At 38.0% G+C, this 24,579-nt stretch overlaps 1 protein-coding gene across 3 annotated transcripts in view; it reads right to left on the bottom strand.

Annotated features, from left to right (window-relative positions):
• GPM6B (glycoprotein M6B) overlaps window positions 1–24,579 on the bottom strand; it is a 1,017,601-nt gene that overhangs the window by 298,437 nt on the left and 694,585 nt on the right. The window contains exon 1 of one of the 3 annotated variants that reach the window (XM_044072528.1): window positions 21,341–21,772. The exons of 1 other annotated variant lie outside the window; for it this stretch is intronic. In XM_044072528.1, coding sequence (XP_043928463.1) covers window positions 21,341–21,401 — 61 coding nt within the window. In that variant the 5' untranslated portion in view covers window positions 21,402–21,772. Of the gene's footprint in view, window positions 1–21,340; window positions 21,773–24,579 lie in introns of those variants that run through there. One more of the 3 variants, XM_044072526.1, reaches the window with a different exon arrangement.

The raw sequence follows: 24,579 nt of genomic DNA, 5'->3' as shown, positions 1-24,579 counted from the left end.
AAGAGCATCCATTTTGAAAACATATGTTAAGGAAGACCACCATTTCTAGTGGTTTTATAGTCTACAGTGCATAATAAGAAAGTTACTGTGTGGTCAGAGTTTTCAGTGGTGGCTCTCATTTTTCAGCTTTTTATTGCTGAAAACATCTACAGACTGGGTACTGTCCTCAAAGAGGCATATAGAACGACTGCTGCTGTTATGTTGCCACTCGCTTTCATCTTACTACCAGTTTCAGAAAGAACAGCTGCTAACACACTCAGAGGGGTAGAACAAGGATTCAGAAAGCAAAACAATTCAGTGGTGTTGCCTTTTTAAACTCAGTAACATCTAACAATTGTGATCTTCACTGTATGAAGTAGGGTTGTTCTGGGTGCATAAATTTGTTCTCTGTTTAGTTTTCCTTTCTTTTTTTGTCGCTGCTGCATCAAGTATTTTAACAGGACTATGTGACGACTTACTGAACAGTGGCGCACAAAGTTATACTGAATGCAAAATCCTGAAATGTCAAAATGTTGAAACTTTACAATGCTGAGCTCAACACACCTATTCACAGCATACATGTACTATATATGCACACCGCGCCAGTTTCTTGTTAGTATAACAAAGAAACAAGCACTAATATGGGTCTTTCCTGAGGGAAAGCCCCGCTATCTACACGTAGGGAAACAGGAATTTTGGTTTCATTATTTGAAAATTTCTGCATTTTGACATTTGTACATTCAGTATTATGACTTTCACAGTTCACTATATTGCTTTTCTGTAAGATGAACTCTTTTGACAGAACTGTATCATAGTCTACAATAGCTGGCACAGTATGACAATTTCCTGAGTTTATGGTATCTTGCATAATGAACCTCATGCTAACTAATACTAAAGTGTCTTCAGAATGGTGTCGTTTAGGTAAAAAATGCTTTGCGTATCTGAAACTTGAGCCTTACGTTCTTGATCACAGCAAGATATCTCCTGCAATCTCTAAGTAATAAGGAGTGTACTAGAGAAAAGTGGAATTAAGAAGCCTTTAGGAAATCAGTTATATGTTGCTGTCGATAAGAAAAAGTTAGAAGCTTCCGTGCTTTGTGAACTGCAACCATCTCACCATTAATGAAATGAAACAAAAATAAAAAGAAGAAACTTTGCTGCTTGATGGTGATTAACAGTAATTTGCATTTCTTTCTTCAAGAAATGTCCTATTAAGCCTTCCTCCTTTCAGTACTTTATGACTGTCAGCACAGATGTTTCAAGTAAGGGAACTGGAGTCATACCAGGATATGAATGACATAAAATGCTGGGTGATCTAATAGAATGTCAATTTCCTCATTATATTCTTGAGTAGTTCCAATTAAAGCTACTTCATATTTAAATGCTTTGGGGATGCTCAGAAGTGGGGTTATTGCTACTGAATGTCACTTTCTCTAATTACACATTGGCTACTGTATGGGAGGTACTCTGACCACATTACAGACGAGGTAGTAATTCCATAACTGATAGTTATACGGGAAAAATTCTCTAATTCCTAGCATAATCGATAGAACAGACACAACAAAAAGAAAATCACAGCCAGTTTCTGTTACCCCTCTAGCTTGAGGCTTAATGAATTTAGCACACTTGAGATCTTGAGATAGAATGGAACAGCCATGTCAAGATCTATAACGGTTTTTTTTGTTTTTTACAACTGGATTTGTTAACTACATTTCAAACATGAAAACAATGATTCTCTACTATTAGACACCTATTTTTAAATTAATAAAATGAATGCTGCTTGGACTGGGCATTTGATTCCACAGCAGTCACTGCCAGTCTGTGCATGTGTGGTATCTTGATATGTACAATACTATAAACTGTATCTTTTGGGCCTACAGTAAATCATTGCAGAATATATAGCCGAATACAAGTGCTATTACTAGGGCACTAACCACCACCTGGGGGGGGGGCAGGGTTAGCACGGTGATAGAGTTGACATAATGGTTAAGGTCTTTACTCCACTGTTACAACGTACAAGTTTTGATTCTGATCTTTGGTTATTGGCAAGGCTTGTAATACTCTGCAGACTGAAAGCCTAACATTTACCTATGAATTGGTGAAGTTGTATAACAGCTTATACCCTCCCTGTGCTGGAGGCAATGCAGTGGCTACTAGTTTGAGGAAGAATCATCTATAAGGTGTTATTGTTAACAAACTTAGTCCAGCACAGTGAAATGGTATGCTAACATATACATTACAAGTAGTCTCAACAGATATGTTTAACCTTGGAGGCGCTGCCAAGGGTTTTAAGAATAAGGATATTTGGGGATACACACACATTTGCATTTGTTGCACTCACACTTTGGAATTCTCAGTCTTGGGGTTATTTTTTTAGAATGACTACAAGTCCCATATAAAACCTGCTTATAGTGGCAGGCCTACAACAACTGCTCATAAATCAGGCTGTGATTCTACTTGGAGCCTTTATCTTCTATATTATTTATAATGCCACAGTTTCTGTCCTAAACGTTTGTTGTTTATTCAGCGTAATTATTATATTTACTTTAACTTGGGTGTAATCTGCTCGATTTAGTGATTTTCTGTTTATTTATTTATTTTTTGTTATATACAAAAGCAGTGCAGAACGTCTTTAAGGAAACATGACTTGACAACTTATGGAGGAAGTGTTAGTATAACAGACTGCCAGTTAAAGTGCAAATGACAACATGACTTATGTAAGTGACACTTTCTCCATTTCTGCTTGAAGTAAATATATAGATCTGTTTGCATTTGTCATGGATTTTGTTTTCTGTAAACTATGCTGTTCTCTTCCTGCAGTGAGTAATAGTCCAGCAATCATTAGTTAATTTTTATGTAACATTCCTCCACTTATTTATTATGGTAGTCTGACTATTGTTCAAAACATATATCAAAAGGAGTGTCAGTGGCTCAACAGGTCATGTACACCTCTTTGTTGGAAGATCAGAATGGCTGCTGATTGTAGTCTCAACCCAGGTACTTGGGTTCATTTTAGTCTGGCAGTAAAAGGCTCTGAGCTGTTAAAGCTACTTCCTGTGGTAAAGGGTTTGACCCCTCAGCCTTCATTTATCTATTACGCGACCTTGAGCAAGTCACTTAACCAGAAAGTGCTTTGGGCATTATTAGGAATTTGGGCTATGCTCCTTATTGGTCTCCTGGATTGCAAGCCTAGTAAATATACTTACGACATTAATAGTGCAGCACATTGCTTGATACTCCCTGTCTGTTTCCAAGATTAAGAGTATTTTTTGAAGATTCTACGGGTTCTCTGTATGACATGTTTTTTTTCCTCTGAGGCCTCCAGTTTCCTTCAATATACAATACATATTGAAGTAGATGAAGTGGCAATATTCTGAAGTGTCATTAGGTAGCCAAGCAATATAAATGTACACCCATTCTGGGATGGACTCACATCCCATCAAGGTTCAGTTCCTGCCTCATGCACACTGCTTACTGGAATAAGTTTCATCTCCCTCACAATCTTGTAATCAGGGCTGATTTTTAGATGATGTGGGGCCCCAGGCAGAGGCTGAGGATGAAGTTACCCCCTACTCAGCTTAGGACAAAGTCCCCTTGTGTAGCCAGGGGTCTGGTGGCCCCAGACTCCAGAAGCTTTGTCAGTCTAGAAGTTCAATGATATATTTTATGTGTAACTTTTTTAAAAGAGTATTACTTGCTACGTATTCCTTTTTTACACGTAGTTTGAAGATTTATGTATGTGATATATGTGTTTCCTAATTTGTGTATGTGTTTTTGACAAACAAAACTGGGAATGATTGTTTCACACAAGTACATGGACATACTGACACTGCCCTGGAGAAGCTACAGCTATCACAAGATACACAGACACACACAGACACACACACACACACACACACACACACACACACACACACACACACACACACACACACACACACATGTACACCAACATGTGAATTGGAGTAATGGCAGTTCACCTATGGTGTGTCTTTTGAGATGTTTGAGGAAATTCTATGACCCAGATAAATACTACAGACACAAGGAGGACATGCAGTTCATTGTCAAAGTAAGTACACCTTATCAAAATGTATGCTTTTGATTGTGGCAGACTTTCAGTGCAAAGAGCTGAAACTTGTGTCTGTGAAATTTTACTAACATAATGAAGACACAATCCAAATATTTTCAAGTTTATTGACAAAGGAGTAAGGAATCTCCCAGCAAAAGTACATAAGAATGTACACACACACACACACACACACACACACACACACACACACACACACACACACACACACACACACATGGACACCACTCCTCCTTAGCTATGACTGTTAAATTGTGATCAAACAACAGCAAGGGTCAACCACTTTTATCCACACATGGTATGTGCACACATCGATTACAACTATTGCATTGACTATGTATTTCTTAGATGTGTAACTGTGATAAAAACTGGAACAGTAGTGTAGTCCAACTTGTTGCACATGAATGCTCATTAACCCTACAAAGCCAGAGCAATGAACATTGAACTTGATCAAACAACACCAGGGTCAGTCACTTCCACCACACACACTGTCAATGTACCAACTAATGTTAGCCACTTTATCAACTATTTATAATTCAGATGTGTGATTGTGATCAAATAAAAATTGCGACAACAGTAATGTATTTCATCTTTGAAGAAGCACTCAGTAGCCCTGTCAGTCACAGCACTACCTAGAAGCAGAAAAAGATATCCAAATACAATTTTATTATAAATTATACCATGATCCCCCCAAAACGTGCACGCTGATTGGCCAGCGTGCCCGTTGTAAATCGAGTTATACTAATGGAAAAAGGTCCGGTCGCCCGGACTTTTTTCCATTAGTATAACTCGTTTTTTTTAAACACTGTCTCGCTATGTTAAATGGGTTTAACATAGCGAGACAGCTTTAAAATAAGCAACGGAGATCTCCGTTGCTTATTTTAAAGCTGTCTCGCTATGTTAAACCCATTTAACATAGCGAGGCAGTGTTAAAAGCAACGGAGAAAGCAAGATCTCCGTTGCTTTTATGTCTCGCAATGTTAATTGAGTTTAACATAGCGAGACAGTTTTAAAATAAGCAACGGAGATGTCCGTTGCTTATTTTAAAACTGACTCGCTATGTTAAACTCATTTAACATAGCGAGACACTAAAAAAAAGCAACGGAGATCTTTCTTTCTCCGTTCCTATTGCCGACACCTCTGATGTACTGCGCAGGCGCGCAGTACATCAGTACTGCCGCGGATGCCAGACATCTGCGGAAGGGCAGTAAACAGGCATTATACTATGCCATTATTTAAGAAATGTAATAGTTTCTTTTCTTAAATAATGTCATGGTATAATAGCAATAACCCACTTCTGGGTGTGGGTAATGCTAAATTTACCCACGGTTGGCTTTGTTTGGTCCCTCGGGCTTCGCCCTCGGGACCAAACCACGCCAACCGTGGGTAAATTTAGCATTACCCACACCCAGGCGTGGGTTATTGCTATAATATTTCACAGTACATTTTTGACTATTCAAAATTATACTGCAATATTCCTGAACATTTGTACAGTCATTACCCAACCTGCATGGACGCATTTCATAAGATTTGAAATATACTCTGTTGTACTAATTACATTATAATAGGGAAGAAGACAATTCAGACTAGAAAGAATGACACATTTATCACCTTTTAAATCAGAAAAATGTGGTTCTTACTCTGACAGTAGTTTGTTCTTCAGATTTGTTGCTGAGAGTGTATCATTTTTCTTTCTTTTTATTAATTTTCCAATCATCCCCTTTATTCTTTGCAGTGCTGCAACACAGTAAAAGGTAGGAAATGCCTAGAAATGTATCAACTTCCATTCAAACTTTAGAAACACTCATACTGGTGATTCCAAGTTAACTGCAAGCTTGGGTAACTAGAAATAAAAGATGATTTAACATAATCATCATTCTGACTCTTTTTGGCTGCCCACTTCATGTTGGGTGCTGCGTAGATCTTTAGTTCAATGTGATATACAGCATGTACATGTCTCCTATTAATTAGAGTATACATTTCTTCTATTAATTTATTTTTCCAGTAATGGAAGGCCTGGGGACTACTGGGCTATGTCCGAGTACCCACCCCCCCGTGCTATTCCTACTTGAAATCGATAAATTGTATAATGAAAATAACTGAATGAATACATTAATAAATGAGTGAATGAATGAATGATTCAAAGAATACGACTGGTTCGAATGGGAAGTTCAATGACTACTATAAATCTTGGGAATAGGTGATCTAGATGCTTTTTCAAAATAGAAGCATTTTGGTAAACATTTCTGTTCGAAAAAGTCACTACAAAATTTGGTACACTGTGTTGGGGACAGATTATACCCAATTAATGAAGAAAGGAAATGGAATGTACTCTTTCTTAGCGGTATGTGACCTCAGAGTTGAAAATATGTATTTTTATGATAGAAAAGGGCACAATCTGCACATATCCTGAGTGATTGGGAGTTTTCCTCACAAATAAAGAAAATAATCCAGTGTTTTGTTGTTTTCAGCAACTGTGCTTGAACTGATGTTTTGTTTGCATAATGTTTTAAAATTTATGATCAATGAATGTTTATTTATAAACCTTTGTTTTCAAAATATGGATCATTGTCAACAAGAAATCGTCTCATTCATTTTCTATAACTGGAAAACATACAGGGAACTTTGCTGAGAGATTCTTGCATGGAAGCTGTATTGATATCAGAATTTCATTCACTCATCTAGCTGTAACATGTTAGGCCACAGACAGAAATCAGATGTACACATACCTTCTATACCTAAAGTCCTAGAGGTGGGATGAGGTCCAGAATAAACACCTTCCCAAGTGTTGCAAGTAACAATATGACATCTGTAACCTTGCTGAGAAGGAAAACTCTTCATATGCAGGTAATGAAACAGACGGACAGAAAGAGAATAAAACAGAGAGAGAGAGAGAGAGAGAGAGACAGTTATTATAAAGCTACCTGTGTGGTTTTAGAAGGCGATGCATCTGCTGGGAAGTCGTCATGTACACTGAAGAGACCTGACTCCTCAGAATGTTTCTATTCCACTGACATATTAAAGAGATTAAGTGCTCATAATTTGCCATAAGAAAAGAAAAAGAAAATTCCCACCTTCGTGACATGAAATGATAAAACCCATCCTTATCATGCCCCAAATAAGCCACATTTGTTTAGTGTCTTGGGTCCTGGAGGTTTAAGATGGGAGTGTAATAAGTCATCAGCTCACCAATCCTCAGTGGGGGAATGACTGCAATTAGTCCACTCGGGAAGGACTGTGACATCATTGGCTTGTGTAAAAATGCAGAACATATCACTACAGATGGGACAGCACGTATAAGAGCATGGGCTTTTAAATCCTCTAGAGAGTCGCAGACGGTTACACGTGTTGCATGTGTTTTTACAGCATAATGTTCTTAACTTACCCCTGATGATGGCTATTCCCACTGATGCTCAACTGTTGCCCCTCTCGTATTTACCTATGTCACAAGTGATAATTCAATAAAGGTATTTAAAAAAATGAATGGGACATGGGGTCTTGTTTTGTTGGGAAATAAATGAGCAAACTGGATAGTCAGAGCCAGGTTAGATGCTGAAATACAGACATAGAGCAAAAAAAAAAACACAGAAAGACAGAGGAAGGAAGGTTAAAAAAAAAGGAACAAGATCAGAAAGAAAGAATGAGACAGAGACAGAGAGAGACAAAGAAAGTACTTATTATGAAAGGTTTATTTTCTGCACAAAAGCACTGATACTTTTTTCAAGCTTAAATTTTCTAGCTGAGGCACAGAAAATGTAATTATCACCTTTCTTATAAATGAAAATGTTTTTCATTGTCTCTTTGACAACACCAATTTCATTTCAATGTTGAATTTAAAGCGTGTAATCAGCTTACCTCTTTAATAGGATGCTCTGGACTGACTTGCTTGAAAAAAGTTTCTGATAATACTTCAGTATTAACAAATGACTAGGACCAAACAAATGCATGAGTTTAAAAATGCAGAATTTTCTCAAGAAGTGTCATATCCTTGCACATTAGACTTCATGTCATGGGAAACCTTCATGAAAATCCACAATGAATATAATCTTAGTTGCATAAACTATTAAGAAAGAGAGCCCCTGACCTCTTAGCAGATAGGAATGCTCAAACGGATAATTTTTTCCCATGTTGAAATCAGGGTCATATGGGTCAACCATGCAAGCTGACTGGCAGCAGATGTCACTTAACTGCACTTGGGACACAAACATTTCTTTTATCTAACAACCATTTAAAACTGCAACAAGACAAGCCTTGGATTAAGCTTTCTCAACTTTCTTTTCCTAGATGGGTGGGGTGGGGGGTGGGAGGTTCAAAACCTATGTCTGAAGTCACTGCACAGCAGCAGAAAAGCAAGGTCAGAGGGTCATGACAAGAGTAATGAAGTGTACAAGTTCACAGCTTGTTTAAATAAAAAAGTTGCATTCAGTTTTATCACTGGTAGAGAAATGTTTCTTCTATATACCCCCGTCTGATTTTTCTGACCAAATATAAATGAACCCCACAGCCATTTCTGAGATTAAACAACAGCAAAGGCAACGGATAAGTGCTGTGTATTAAAGGAGAGAGTTAAATGTATCATGTTCTCTAGCTTCTGAATATGTCAAAAATCTTTTGGCATGACTATGAGCTTACATTTAGATGTTAGCACTTTAGAGTTCAGAAAATATATGTTCCTTACACATATACAACTGTTTATTTATAAGGATGGCTTTTTGGCCTTTAATACCTTCATTATTTGAGGTACATAAACCCATATTCACACACAGTTCAAAAATTATATACGTTGAACTGCAATTTTTATGAATTTAGGACAGAAAGTGATACTATGTAAAATGTGTGTGTGTGTGTGTGTGTGTGTGTGTGTGTGTGTGTGTGTGCGTGTGTGCGTGTGTGCGTGTGTGTGTGTTGTGTGTGTGTGTGTGTGTGTGTGTGTGTGTGTGTGTGTGTGTGTGTGTGTGTGTGTGTGTGTGTGTGTGTGTGCGCGTGTGTGTGCGTGCGTGTGTGTGTATGTATGCGTGTATATATTTTTGTTTTGCCTATCTCCTGCTTTCAGATATAAGCCCTTTATCGTTGTTCATCTTGTATCCAATTGTCTGTGTACTAGATCTGGTCAAAGGAATTCACCTTTATTCTCAGAACTGTCACCACACATCCCTCCCCTTTCCTGTACCACAGACTTTACAATTAAAATAGATCAACTTGCTGCTCCTGGAGGAGGAAAACTAGTGTTGTGGCTAGTCTTCTCCCACTCGTGGTCTCAGGATGCGAAGCATCCTCAGAACATGAGAGGAAGAAGGCTAAGCACAACACTTTGCATCCTGAGACCACGACAGGGAGAAGACTAAGCACAACACTAGTTTTACTCCTCCAGGAGCAGCAAGTGGTTTGATTTTAATTGTACCACCGACTTTGTAACTCCCTTTTCATATAGTGTACCCCTCCCCCACTTACACTCTACTTCCTGTACCCTGTATCCTGACTTAGAATTATTTTATTATACTAATGAACGAAATTAACAAAATCAATAACAATTTAACATTTGTACAAGCTTCTGAAAATGTCATTTATTCTATGTACAATGGAAATAAGCAACCTATAGATCAGAAATGACCTGTTTAGGTGCCCTTGCTGTTCAGACTTAACTGCACAGACTCACCAATCACAACAGATTAGTGGCTTACACATACCAGATGGCAAAATGTGACACTAATCTGTCTTTATCAGAAAGGTTCCACTTTAGCAGTTCACTTTGTAACACTTTGTACAAGGTAAGCAACACACCTTACTTCACTATTCCCCAGACAGCAGAAACATCAATCTGCTTCACAGATCAACTCTTAAAGCAAAACATAACCTTCCATGCATGTTCCATGTGATGCAAAAATTCAGACCATACAAAGCCTTTACAGGGCAAGAACACCATTGTGACTGTGGCAAAGTGTGCTTGTTACAGTTCTCATATACTGCATACAGAAACAGTGAAGGCATACAGCAACAAACTGATGCAATTAAAGGAGTTAGTCAGTAAAAAAAGGATATCCTAACAGGCTACTTCAGTGCAAGTAAAACAGCATTGTCTGTCACATACTTGCACTAAAAAGTAGTAATATTGCCAAAACTGTTAGCAAATAGAAGGACATTATTGTGTAAGGTGTCAAACAGGGTGTCACATAGATGAAGGTTGTGACAAGGGGCATTTTTTTCATTTACAGCTTTTACATTACCAATGTCTGCAGAAGATGCAGCTCACTATCTGACCCACACATGTGGTGATGAGTACAAGCTTGCAGATTTAGTTATCACAAAAAATGAGGGAGGCAACCACTGGCAACACTGACCATTCTCAGAGGATTCAGTTGAGTCACTGAGTGAGATTCATAAAGATGTATTGCACAGCACAGGCCTGAGCTGTGCAGTAGTACTAGAAATGGGGGAAATCAGTTCACAAATGCCCCTCTACTAGCACTATTACATACCCAAATTCATCACAGCACAATGCAGATGAACATAGTGTTATGCTAAACATACATTTTTAGGGATTCACAAACAAAAGCTGCACATAATGTTAGACTGGCTACATGCCATCATTTTATGATGGATTAATCAGTGGTGTGGTCATAGCACTTCTGTGGCTCCTCTCATATTTTATGCACCTTGAAATTCTGCATTACGTGATATGGTTTTAGAAAGGGCCATTCATGTCTTCAGAAGGTCCCTTAGTATGTATCTCTCTCCCTGCTGCTATACTGTGCAAAGTGATCTGCATATCATTTTGGTAAACCAGCTTTTGCAAGAAGTGTCTCACATGGCAGACCAATTAGCATGTAAAATAAGCCATACAATACAGCATATTTATGAACTGTACTTCTTTACCATGAGTAAGCATACGGCATAGAACACCAAACACATTTACCATAGTAGCAGTGGTACTATATGAAGGGAGGGACAGAGTGGAAAGGTTCCTTGGACACTGAGCAATGTGTTTTACACAACAAGTGGTAGAGAGGGAGGTTGCTCATTGACAATAAGCACTGTGTAAATTAATGGGAGCTGATAAGTGACCTGTCCAACAAGTATTTCATTTTGCATTTTATAGGAAGTAAAAACAATAAAAATCAAAGTAAGCAAAGATAAATGCTTTCTTCACGATCTACTTTGTTTTCTAGATAATGACAAGTAAAATAGCCTCAAGCTTGCTGCCACTCACCATTCCTCATCCGGTTTGCAAATGCTATAATGTCTTTTGTTTTTCTGTGACTTTATTGTGCTACAAGTTTTATTAATTTTGCCTTTTGTCTTGGTGCTCTCTAAAATGTATATCTCATTACGTGTATCAATTGTGTGTGATTGTGTGTGTGTGTGGTGTGTGTGTGTGTGTGTGTGTGTGTGTGTGTGTGTGTGTGTGTGTGTGTCTATACATAAATCATCAAGCCAGACACACACAATTTATTTTTATGTTGTCAATGGCTTGCTGCTCTTCAAGTCACCCTGATCCTTCCCAACACTATACTCTATATCATTATCAAAAAATTTTGTCTGGCCATGAATTTTTTCTAGTGACAACACTAGTTTAATATTTGCTTGGTTCATCATACTTGGCCAAGTCTTTCTCACCTTGGTATAGCCAGATGCAGCTGAGGTGGGCCACTGACCATGGGGTTAGTCGGGAATGTCCCCACAATTTCTGCTTTGGCTATTTTGCAGTATACAGGTATGATGTCATTTATCAAGAATGCACATGTCTTTGTACATGGCTATATAAATCTAAAAACATCTTTTTGTTGTAAATCCAGTAAATGTGAATTATATGCCAGGTACAAAACTCATTGCCTTGATAGTCAGCCCCCCTCCACCTGCAAGTAAATAGAGCCATCTTTGAGAATCTAAATGACTTATTCTTAAACTGGCCAAATATGTAGCAGATATAAGGAAGCATCCCACAGAGAAGAATGGTCAAATTAGCTGTGTAATGTCAATACTATATAGTCCACAGCTATCTGAAAACTCAGCGACAGCATTCTTCTTAGAATGAACAAAGGGCTAATTACTGGAGACATTTTTAATGATCTCACCAGTGGCTTTGATCTTGTCAATCACTCAGTTCACCTAGACCATTTCACAGAAATAGGCATCAGAGATGACACGCTGCCCTGGTTCCAAATCTTCCTCTTTAACAAACACTTCTCAGTGAACTTCAGTTCATCAACTTCTGCATCAGCCCTTCTACAGAATGGTCTCCATACCTCTCAACCTCTTAGAGTAAGAAATCTGGACAAAGCCATAAATAAAAGTGGGACAAAGGCCCAAAAATAGAGACAATTTTAAAATATCGCTCTGACAAACTTAGAAAACTGATACCTATTTTTCTGAAGGGTATGAAGTCTGAAACTCAAATGTCTGTCATTATTTTCTAGCTTCAGTCTTTAATAATTTGCCACTAATTTTCCAGAAAACCACAACTTTATGAAAATCGGAGCAAAAATATGAGGCAAAAATCTGGACATTCTGCAAAAATCTGTACAGTTGAGAGGTATGATTGGTGTCCCTCAGGGATTTTTTTCTGGCACCTCTCCTCTTTTCTATCTACATTAATACACTTCCTTTTGACTTACCCCATCTTCATCTCACACTTTATGCTGATGACATAATCTTATTCTGCTCCAACCATTTTGTCTCTTTTCTTGAACTTTAGGCTGATTTTCATGCCCTTGTTTAATGGGTCACTGATAAACAATTGCTGCTAAACTCCTCAAACAAAAAATAATGATTTCTGGCAGCAGGCAAGAGCTCACTTCTATTTCCAGGCTTCTCAATTCTTCTTCATCATCTTAATAATAATATCAAAAATGTAACCTCATGCAAATACCCAGGGATCAGGCTTGACTCCTTTCTACATTTCCAACTCCACCTGGACTACACAGAAAAAATAACTCTCTCCTATTCTGATCTAACAGGATCTACCCTTTTCCATTAATACTCTGTAGAAATGCCAAAAGCAAATGTATTTTACTTGTCAGCTAAATCATTACCTCCCACTAATTGCTGTAGCCTTTGAAAGAAATGTAGACACCATTAAGCCCATCTCATACACCATCTGCAGATTCATCAGTCTCTCTCCAATAAATGAATATCACTGCAAAACCATTGAAAAAGCTAACTGGATACTGAAACGATGTGCTGACTTTCTACTTGCCTGTCAACTGTTTAAACTTATCAAGAATGACTCCTTGACCCCACTAGACTCCAGAATATTCAGAGATGAACCATCATGCAAACTTAGAAATCTTAACTACTCAGGTCCTCTCCCCCAACCCCCAAAACTAGGCTTCACTGCACAGGTCATGTTTTCTCAGTCACTGTTTCCAAACTATGGGAATCTCTCCTTTCTTCTGTTCAAGGTTGTTCTTCTTACCCCAACTTCTGATCAGAAATGAAACCACATTTCAAGACAGTAGAAAAATGCAACTGCTATTGCTCTAGCCATATAACTTGACCTCTTCATACCCTTCTTTCCTCTACATACCCTGCTGTGACTTTACTTTTTACTGTGAACTTTCAGCATGCCATGTACATAATACATTTTCTCAGTCACTCAGTATACAGTCATTTATCTGTTGCCTTTATACCCTCAAGCCAACTATGATATACACTCTCTCTATAATATTTACTCACCTTGTACTATATAATATATGTATATATTGCATTTTGTCATTCACTCTGTATGTAATGTCATCTGTTTATTGCATTTACCCCATACTGAGACTGAAAGAGGTCCACTGGGATTGGTGCTCTACCCCAGTTAACAAACTCAAAATAAAATAAAATAAATAAATATAGAGCTTCTGTGACATTACATAGATTGCAAAGCATTTTATAGCACACATACACACACACACACACACACACACACACACACACACACACACACACACACACACACACACACACAAACACACAGATATGTATGCAACTAAGCAAATGGAATATGACAGACAGATCGAGACAGAGAAAGAGAAGTGAGGATAGGGGTGGTGTGACAACCAGCACCGAGCACATTTAATACCTAAATGCATCATGTTAGAACCTTCTCCAAATCTAGACAAAGAGAAAGACTAAAGGCAGACAGGGATGGAACTGTTTAAATGATACAACTGTCCTTGGAACAGTACTAATGACATAACCTGATCCACTAACTGTATGTCCATTTTTATATGTCTGTGGCTTAATGACACATTCATGAGTCTTGATTCTCATAACTGTCCACCAATCTCTTGTAATAGCATTTCAATCTGGTTCTCAGGAACCTTCTTCTTGGAAGGTTCTCAGCAAGTGCATATGTTCTTGAGTACTTGACTTTCTCCAACTGCTTCCGTCCTTTACTAGCTACAGTATGTGTGGTACTGAAGTATACTCTGTCTCCTTCCCTGCAATCTTGAGATCTGTCTTTCTTTTTCACTACAGCTTTTGATGTTGACCCACAGCCATTTCAGATACTGTCTTTGGCACACCTGGCACTCCATTTGTATCGTGGAAATATGGTCAGTGGTGGTCAAGGTGCTGTCTATTCAGTCACACTAAGACAGCACCATTTCCTTGCTTCAACTTCTACTGTTTTTTTTTTACATCTGAATTTTAACTCTTCTGAAAGTCTTGCCATGAGACACAAGATACCTACCAGTAGGAAATCACCATGATTATCTAGACTCCCTAAATGCATGCCAGTTTTGATTATCTAGACTCCCTAAATGCATGCCAGGTTTGCATGTGTGTATGCACAAGTGAATGCATGCACATGCTTGGACACACGTACACACACACAAAGACAAACACTCTCTCTCTCTCTCTCTCTTTCTCTTTATTTGACCACTTTTCATAGGAGTGGGACTAAAGGACCTAAATAGCCTTTACTGCTACATTCTTAAATACTGTACTAGTTTCTCAGATCTGTCTTTATTCTTTCCAACTTTACTTTATAAATTGATCTTACTGTTTTTATATTTTATATAATTTTACTATTTTGTCTCCTTTCACATACTTGTTATCTTATTTTATGTTTTTTCTACTGCAATAGGTTTACATCTATATTATTGTTTGTACTTTACTTTGATTAGTGCTTGGTTTCAATTACATAAATAAATTTGATTTAAATATGTATCCACTACAAAGATGGTTCAGTTATCAAAAGATATTGTTGTAATCTACAAAGAAGCAGAAATCTCTTACCTGCTCCATATTGTTATTTATCTATAATAATATTATCAAGGAGCTTCCAAAATACTGAATCCAAGATGCCCTGCTCATCCATTTTTCAAAATAAACTCTGGTTGCCACTGCCTTGCACTGTCTGTCTTCCACCTATGCTTTTAGTTTGTGTATTGGCTTTATATGATCTGCTATGTTATCATGTTTTGTACTTGTTTACCTCATGGAAAGATGCCAACAGCCAAGATGCACTGTAAGCTACTTATTTCTGCTAATTGCACCTGGGTTGTTACCATGGTTACCAAACCCAGCACCCGTATCACACTTGTTTGATGCATCACACCTATTATGAAACTAGGGCATTTCAAGCCTTTTAACGAATTTGCACACTCTTTCTGCAATAATTCCATTGCATTTATAACAGCTTGCATCAAGCGAAGACTTCTCTCATCACTTTTTAAATTAAAGTTATTTTGGTACTTATGTATTATCGCAACCACATTTCGAAGTTGCTGTAAGTGGTAATGCTAGTGAAATGACTCTCTGATGCAGTGAAAATCATTAGCGCTGCTACTGGCAAGCTGCAACTGAATGCAAGATGTCATTAAGGCATACATTAGCAGCTTGCCAGTAGGCAGCGGTAACGATTTCTTTAACTTTTATTTTCCAGTGCTCTTTCTACATGTAGTAATTTGCATTGGATTTTCCACATACAGATAGACATGTTTAACGGCGTACACATTACTACATAACATAAAAACACTTCTACAAACAAACCCAATGGTCTTTGCTGGTATTTACGGTCTACTTCGCAGGCTAAAAATAAGTAAATGGGAAAACTGTACCTTAAAATGAAGACCACAGCTACAGTCCTTTTGTACCATTCACTTAGCTAAACAGGGAAACTATCTGGAGACCAAGACATTACAAAAAAAAAAAAAAGACCAGTAAATACGGAATCCCTTAAGACATTAGCTCATTCTGAGGTCATGCATCCTTTGTGCCCTGCTGTTTCCAAATAATGAATCACGTTTGTGAAAAATTGATGTACAAAATAGGGACAGAATATAAACATTGCTCTTAGAAACTTTTTGGAAATTGGAGAAATCGCTAATTACGTATTATCGCAACCTCGAAATGTGGTTGCGATAATACGTAAGTACCGTTATTTTTTACATACAAAAAATCCAGTTTCTATGGTTAAAAATGTTTCTAGACAGTTTCCAACACGGCACCCCCCCCCAAGCACACGTACGTATCTTGTGACTAGCCCATCCGTCATGCTACACCCTTAAGCTCTGCAGCACTTCTGGGACTCTCTCTCTGCTGAATTCAAATCTGTGTGGTGATACATAACAGCTGCGGGGCTCTTCCTCTGGAATAATAGCCCTATAGTTAATATACATTCATATTACCATGGGCCACAGTGATGCCTGTTTTATCCTTTATTTTTTACCTCAGCCTTCTCAAACATTTTCCAGATTTTGCACAGGGAAGCAGAGTTTCACTTTGTGATTTATACAAAAGAAGATAAAGGTCCCTGACTTCCCTTCTGAGATTGTGGCAAAAATCTAGCTCTCATGCAAAAAAATGAAATAAAACAGTACACTATGTTTCTCTAAAGTATAAATAAGACTAACACTTATTCTGAAATTGAAATGCCTGTGTTCCTTTAAGGTATATTTCTTGTACAGTAAATGACATCAATGAACAATTCCTTTCTCTTTTCTCTTCCACAATAACACACTAGGAGGAAACTAATCAGTATCAGTCTGTATCTTTCATACATATGATGTATGTCATTTAATTCTGGGGAAAAATGCAATTATATTTTCCCAATTCATTCCACCTTAGTGGACCTGCCTGAATATTATACTTGTATCAACTTAACTCAGTGGCTATAGGGAAAAGTCTATAACTTGCCATAATATTACCATGTTGATGTTTCAATATCACACTCTAGCATATCCTATGATGTTACAAAATTTTAAATCAAGTCCATTAATAAGGTTGTTGCTGCTTCAGAAGTTAATTTTCAGCCTTTAATAACATTGTTGCTATCTCAGATATTAATTTTCATCTATTAATAACATTGTTGCTACCTCAGGAATGAAGCTAAGCCAATTAAACATAAAAGCTGGATACGCTTCTTCCTTTTCTTTGGCTTCACAGTGCAGATGAATGCTTACTACAAGCTCTGTGGGGTATCAGTCACTTTAGGCAGGTTCAGCGAACATTTATGCCTTTACTGAATACAATCAATTCAACAGATGGCTATGCCTTACAGCCTAAAGAGGCCTCTCTGACTGATAATGTAAACCAGAATACCCAAGGTATTTACTTCCATTGAAGAAACAACCTACCCATGCATTAATACTACATATTTTGCTAGCGAAGGATATATGGCTCATGCTTTCCTTATTCTAAAGCTGGATAATACAGACATTCTAACTATTAGCTTACATTTGCCTCACGACTCTGCAAAGCAATCCTTAGAATTTCAAAAGAAAATTCTAGCTGTGACTTTTGAGTGTGGGGCCTCTAAAGCACGGGCCACTGAGGAGATTTGTGAACTACAGTTCTCCATAAGCTTTTACCTGATTTGCAGACTGCACTGTTTCATCTGTGACCTGCTCACTCAGTGCCCTGACATCTGGAATCAGTCTCTTCTTAATGCACATGAAGGATCAAAGAAACAGTGAGTGACAAGTCTAGCCATCTACTGACTGCTATTATCTTCATTTATAGCTAAGGCTTGCTCCCGGCTAGCAGCAGTTGTTGGCTATTGAAAAAAATAAGGACAAAGATGCAAACAAATCAGAGGCAGTGGAAAGAATGGGTGACCTTGACAGTTACTGTTGACAGCTGTAACGGAGGTTATTCCAACAGACATGATGTCAATTAAAAGGAAAGTGTGATCTCTTCAGTCATGTAAATGCAGCAACAGGAGCATAGCTGCAAGGAGTAAAGCAATAAAAATGCCTGCATTTAAAAGGAATAATAAAACATCCATCTATCCATCCATCCTTGCATCCATCCATCTGTTCATCCATCCATCCATCCATCCATCCATCCATATATCCTTCCATCCATCTTCTAAACTGGTTGTAACTGACATGGAATTACCAAGTCAAGCACTGTAGACCAGTTTTCCTATCCACAGCAACAGTCTCCAGCTCATTCTCTGGGTCTCCCAGCTGTTCCTAGACAAACTGAGACATAATCCCTACAATGTGTCCTGGGTCTGATCTGGGCCCTCCTCCCACTGGGCTGTGCCTACTGTATAGCCTACTGGAGGCCCTTTGGGGATATCCTCAGACAGTGCCCAACCAGTACAACTGATGCCTCTTAAAATGAAGGAATACATCTGTATCTAAGATCATTCTATCACTAAGAGAGAGTGGGAACCCAGAAATCTCATGCAGGAATTTCATGTTATCCTTTCAGTAACTGCCCAATGCTAATGACTATAGGTGAGGATGTAGACATTAACTGACCAATAAGTTCACAACCGTGCAACATGCTTTGACCCTTGCTTTACTGTCATAGTCCCGTACAACACTTGCAGTACTGATTCAACTGCACCCACCCACTGTTCAATCTCCCAGTCCCCTCTATCCTGTCTCATGACAAAGACCCTAAGACACTAAAACTCCTGCACCTGACGTAGCTGTTCCTTCCTCACCTGTGAAAATTAATCACCTCTTCTGTGGAGCAGAACCATACAAAATGTAGAAAAAAAAAGGAAAGAATATTCTGTCAGTTCAGGCAGCTATCTACAGCTCCTTGTTTTTTTTTCTGGGATGCAGATATAACAGAACTGCAGAAAGTTTTAGAATGCTTAAACACGCAGAAGGCTGGTACAGCATTACATTATATAACCTTCTGAATGACTCATTGTTTTAATAAAATATGTCCTAAATAACAGAACAATCAGTGCAAGGTTTGAATCCACATTAGGGATAGTTTGCATTTATAGGCTTGTGATATTGGTTACGGTGTTTAACTTGCAGATACAAGGTTTGATTCTCACATTTGATCATTCGCTGGTATTGGCTAGGTATGTAGCAGTCTGCAGACTGACTTGTTTAAAATTTACCTATGATACTCCATTCACAGCTTATGGTTAAACATGTTCCCTACTCAACTTCTTAGCACAAAAGCTTTGGGCAATGCCAAAAATAATGAGGGACAAAGCCCCAAAAATAGGGACAAATTTTAAATATTGCTTTTATAAACTTAGAAAGTTGCTAGAATAAAAGATTTTGTTACTTTGCATTTTCTGAAGGATATGAAGTCTGAAACTCAAATGCCTGTCATTGTTTACTGAATTCAATCCTTACTGATTTGGCACAAAAATTCAGAAAATCACAAATTTGGTGAGGAACAGACCAAAAATATAAGGCAAAAATCTGGACATTCTATGAAAATCTGGACAGTTGAGAGGTATACTACTGTACAAGTATTGGGGTGTGTGTCTGTCTGACTGTGGGCACATGGGAGGGGGAGGTGAGTGATATTACCCAACGTCATGGTTTTACTTTATTATAGCTGCCTCAGAACTATGGCTGATATGGCACAGATTCAGGCATCTGCATAGTCACTTAGTCCACCTGTAACAAACAGAAAACCCTCAAAGGAACTGCTTCTGGTGATGTATGGAGTCAAAAGTAGAGTAGCATTTACACATAAGGCTCAGCATGCATAAGCATAATTATTTAAACAGTAACAGGGATCTTAGCGGGAGTCTACAACATCTCTTGACACCACATCATTACAGCAACCTGAATATGCTGTGCTCTGGCGTAATTATGAAATGAAGTTCATCCCTGGACAAAAAGTACAAATGTAAGCCACAAATACCACGTCAAAGATCATTTTCCAGTACAAATACAGAATATGTTTGATAAAAGTTTATATTGCATTTTGTAACCACTCATTTCCCCCAAACCAAAGCAAGTCATCTCTTCCTCATCCTCTCACTCTTAATTTAGTAATTATTCTTTGGTGCAATCATTTGATTGTAAGAACTACATTATAATTCTGAATTGCCTAAGCTTTATATTACAGCAGTCAGTAAGGCATATTTCACAATCCATCATTCCATCACCATTTTGTTTAAATTTGAAAAAAAAAGCTGTAAATTGTTTTGCTGTTCCCAGCCATAATGAGGCTACAGAAAAGGAATGCTACATTTCTGATCAACTGTACTGCTTTTGTCCTAACTAGATGTGTAACTCAGTGCTTAATGAATAAGCCTAATGTTGTCAGCTGGTCAGCATATCTCTCCATTCATTCGGTATCATGCAGGAGCCAGCATAATTTGCATTAATGAGCTCTTATTTCTTGCATTATAATTGTACCCTTGCATAACAATGCTGTTACTGCATGGACAGTGATGTGTCATAATGAAAATGATTATTTGTGCAAAACATTCTGGAAGACTCACTGGTGGTCTCTGCTCAGTTAATTGTTCCTAGTATTATGCTAGAGTTTTATACACTAAATCACTTCTAATGCACAGATTAATAAAGTCCTATCTACCAGCTCTTATCTCATGGATGTCAACATTACACACTTCTGCAGCATTCTAGTAGCATGGCTTCTGGTTTCAAAAACATGTAAAATGCATACTGATTTACTATAGCAGCAGTCTGATGTTAGTAATTCAAACAAAATGCTAGAAGCGATAAATTACAAGGCACCGTATAATAAACTGCAGTGTGCTGAAGTGAGTAGGATGGTGGGTTAAGCTTTCGTGAACCTACAACAACAAGCTATTAGTAACAATTGATTTAAGTTAAACCACCTCTAAATAGTAAAAGAAATAGAGCAGTTTTAACTAAGAAAGGCAGCAAGAAAATGGACCATTATTTCACAAATGTGTCAAATCTTTCTTATTTTAAACACTTCATTACAGACCTCACTTACATAACACAACAATTACAGCTTCAACAAGCAAATGTGCTTAAAGGTACTACTTATTAAAAGGGTGCAGAAAATGGCTAAGAAGATGTTAAGCCCATCAAGTTAAAAAGCTTTAAACAGCCTATCATTGGAGATCCGTGGTACCTTTTTTCTCTTGGCTTTGCTCTGTGTTTTCCTCTGCTACAGTTTCCATGGCTGGCTTCATCCCATCAACCAAAAATGCACTGCCCAATAAACATACACTCTCTCTCCCGTCTTTTTCACTGTCCTCTGTCTCTGGATTTACAACTGCAGTGATTGAATAGTTCTGTTCTTCACCACTGTAGATTACAGTCCCTTCCAAGATGCAAGGGTCTTGTCAGATTCAATTTCATTCAACTTACTGGTCCATAAAGATTTCTGCTAGCAGAGTCTCATCCATACGTCACTGAACAGTATAGTTATAAAATGGCCCTTCTGTTTCAGATACTGCCCTGGTTTTCTATATGACTACAGTAGAAAGAAAGCCAGTCTTACCCCACTGCTTCCTCTCTCTCTCTCTCGCACTCTCTCTCTCTCTCTGTCTCTCTATTTTTTCTGCCTTTCTCTGTCTCTCTCTCTCTCTCTCACCCAATGAATTTTAATCAATCCTGCTACTAAAGAATAGACTCATTACATCACAAGTGGATATGTATAGAAGAATGAAAACAACCCCCTTCTCTCACACGGCATGGCCATGAAGAGAACCCTCCTATGTGCTGTCTCCAGGGAGAATGCATGTCATCACACAATTCCAAGACATTTTCCCATGGGACCCCATTGTTGAGCTTTGCTATTTTGATTTATTCCATATGCCCTATCAGCTCTGCATGTTCAGCGGCAGGGACTGCCAACTACTCCTTTTGTATTTAAAAACCTCTAGAAAAAGATGAAAGTTTGGTTCCCATTACACACCCACAGACACTGTTTTGGCTGTTGTGTGCAAAGACAGCCCTTTTCAATCTGTAGTTATGTATCTGACGAGACTGTCCAAACAATGTATAAAATGTGCACAGCAAAATCCACTAGATGGAAAAACAAAATGAATAAAAAAACATAATTCCTTATCAGTTTCACAGTGGAGAGGTACAAGGAAATAATTTACCTTACAGAAAGGGAGGGGAATTGAGGGATGGCCTGATTAAAACAAATAAAGTATAAATATTCAGCACCACTTACCCCAAAAAAAACAAAAAAAACTTTGATGTCAAACATAAGAAAAGAGAAGAAATAATCCAGGGTGCTCTACAACATTTGTCCCCAAATTTAAAGAAAATATAGCAAAACATAGATTATTCGACATTGTCACATTGGACCTCACTCAAATTGCAGAAAAGAGCGTGAGTTTACCATAGATATCAAAAAAAATTACTTCAGTCAACAAACCAGACTGGCTCCATTAATACAGACTATACTGTAATGGTTTCATAGTTAATGGGAGGGTGTTGTTAAATTATGGTCATGAAATAACTTACAGATATACTGAGCTGAATATAAACTAAAGAATAATTGCGAGCACAGAAATGGAAATTCAGCACCATCCTACAATAAATGAAATGCATCTACTGTAATAAAGCACTGTTCAGTTATACCATAGAGAGGCAACTTATTTACAAATGGCTGTCATGGAGAACATTTACAAATCTTTCTTTTCCATATAGTCCAGTAAAAATTAACTCATCTGCACTGGAAATGCATGCTGCCTTTCTACAAATAAAGTCAGAAGAAAAGCAGGAAACCAGAAGATCCAATAAAACCAGAATTAACCCCCTCTCCAGACACAGCACACACACACACACACACACACACACACACACACACACACACACACACACACACACATGCATATACGCATGCACGCACACACACACACGCACGCATGCGCACACACACACACACACACACACACACACACACACACACACACACACACACACACACACACACACACACACACACACACATCAAAGCAGGTGAGAGAATAGCATGCTGACTGACATAAGGCAAGGCAAACCTCTTGTAATCTCAGCATAGTTTGAAAAGATCACGTTTGCATTACTTTAGATAATCAGGGCTATTTGTCTGATCCTTTGACATGAACGTGCATATGCAGTATTTTCTAGCATCTGCTTTAACAAATACTTTCAAGTAAATTCTAACAGTATAAAATGACTGTGGGTCAATACCAAATGACTAGCAAATGTGGTAATAAATCAAGTAACGTGAAACAGCTAATGGGTCATACAGCAAGTAGCATGAAATATTAGATGACTCTTTTATCCAGGCTATATGTAGTCATGTATTAAAAAGGTAAGCTAATTTATGAGTGCCAGCCTTCAGCCATGACCCATGACATCTGAGGGCCAGGACTGATGTAACACACATGGAAAATCTGGATTAGCTATTCAGTAAGCATTATGATGTGAGGGGAACCACAGCATGCAGACGCAGTCCAAATAAACATGAGGTGAGAATAAAAACAAGTCTGAACTCAGGATCCTGGAAATATGAAGTTGCAGCAGTACACACTCTGTCAGTGTGGTACCTACCCAGGAAAGAAAATCAGATGATGCAAACACAGACTGCTGAATTGTTCACTTACCTGGATACAGTCATAAACTATATGGAACAACATATAATGTAATGTTTACCATCCCAGTACAGCACAGTTAGCTGTGTACTATCTTGTGTCCTGTTTGTCCACAGAAAACGCTGACACTGCACATTGGTAGTTCTCATATATTACTACCCTGAAAATGTTTATGTGCTCACTTTACTAGACAGCTTAAATTATTTATGTGTGTATCTCCGCAAAAACAATTTTGTATCGGTTAATGGGCTCCAACCCCTTGTTTTGATTAACAGAGAAAAATTTGGAACCCAACATGAACTCACAAGGTTTATATATCTGTTTACTCTATTAATGAATATTTTAGAGATGGATACCTGAAAGCATGTGCAATGTTTTCTTCTGGTACAAAATTATGGTTGTGAATGTAAATGTCTATTGTGCTTTGCATAAGTCCTTCTGATATACTCCCTGTATCAATTCATGAATAATACAGAGTATCGCAAATTATAAAAATATGGCACTCTGACTCATAAAATATCTACAGCTGGGCAGAATGGGTGGCAATCTGATTTAATTAATGTTGCTCCCCTACTTTAGACACAGTAGAAGAGTCTTCATGGGTCCTGTTCAAGCAGCTTTATTTTATGCAAACACATCACTATAGAAGTTTACTGACTCTAACTTAAGTAACTTATATACAAACTAACAGCTGTGAGCATGCATGCTCTCATTCTGACTGCTCTTACAAAATGGCACTAGGGAGTGCACGTGTCTGGAATTTATACGTGCACGT

Source organism: Protopterus annectens, chromosome 5.part0 (genome assembly GCF_019279795.1).
Source record: "Protopterus annectens isolate FY-2018-M chromosome 5.part0, PAN1.0, whole genome shotgun sequence".
NCBI classification, from domain to species: Eukaryota; Metazoa; Chordata; order Ceratodontiformes; family Protopteridae; genus Protopterus; species Protopterus annectens.
The sequence above is the reverse complement of the archived record's forward strand: the minus strand, read 5'-3'. Positions and strand labels throughout refer to the sequence as shown.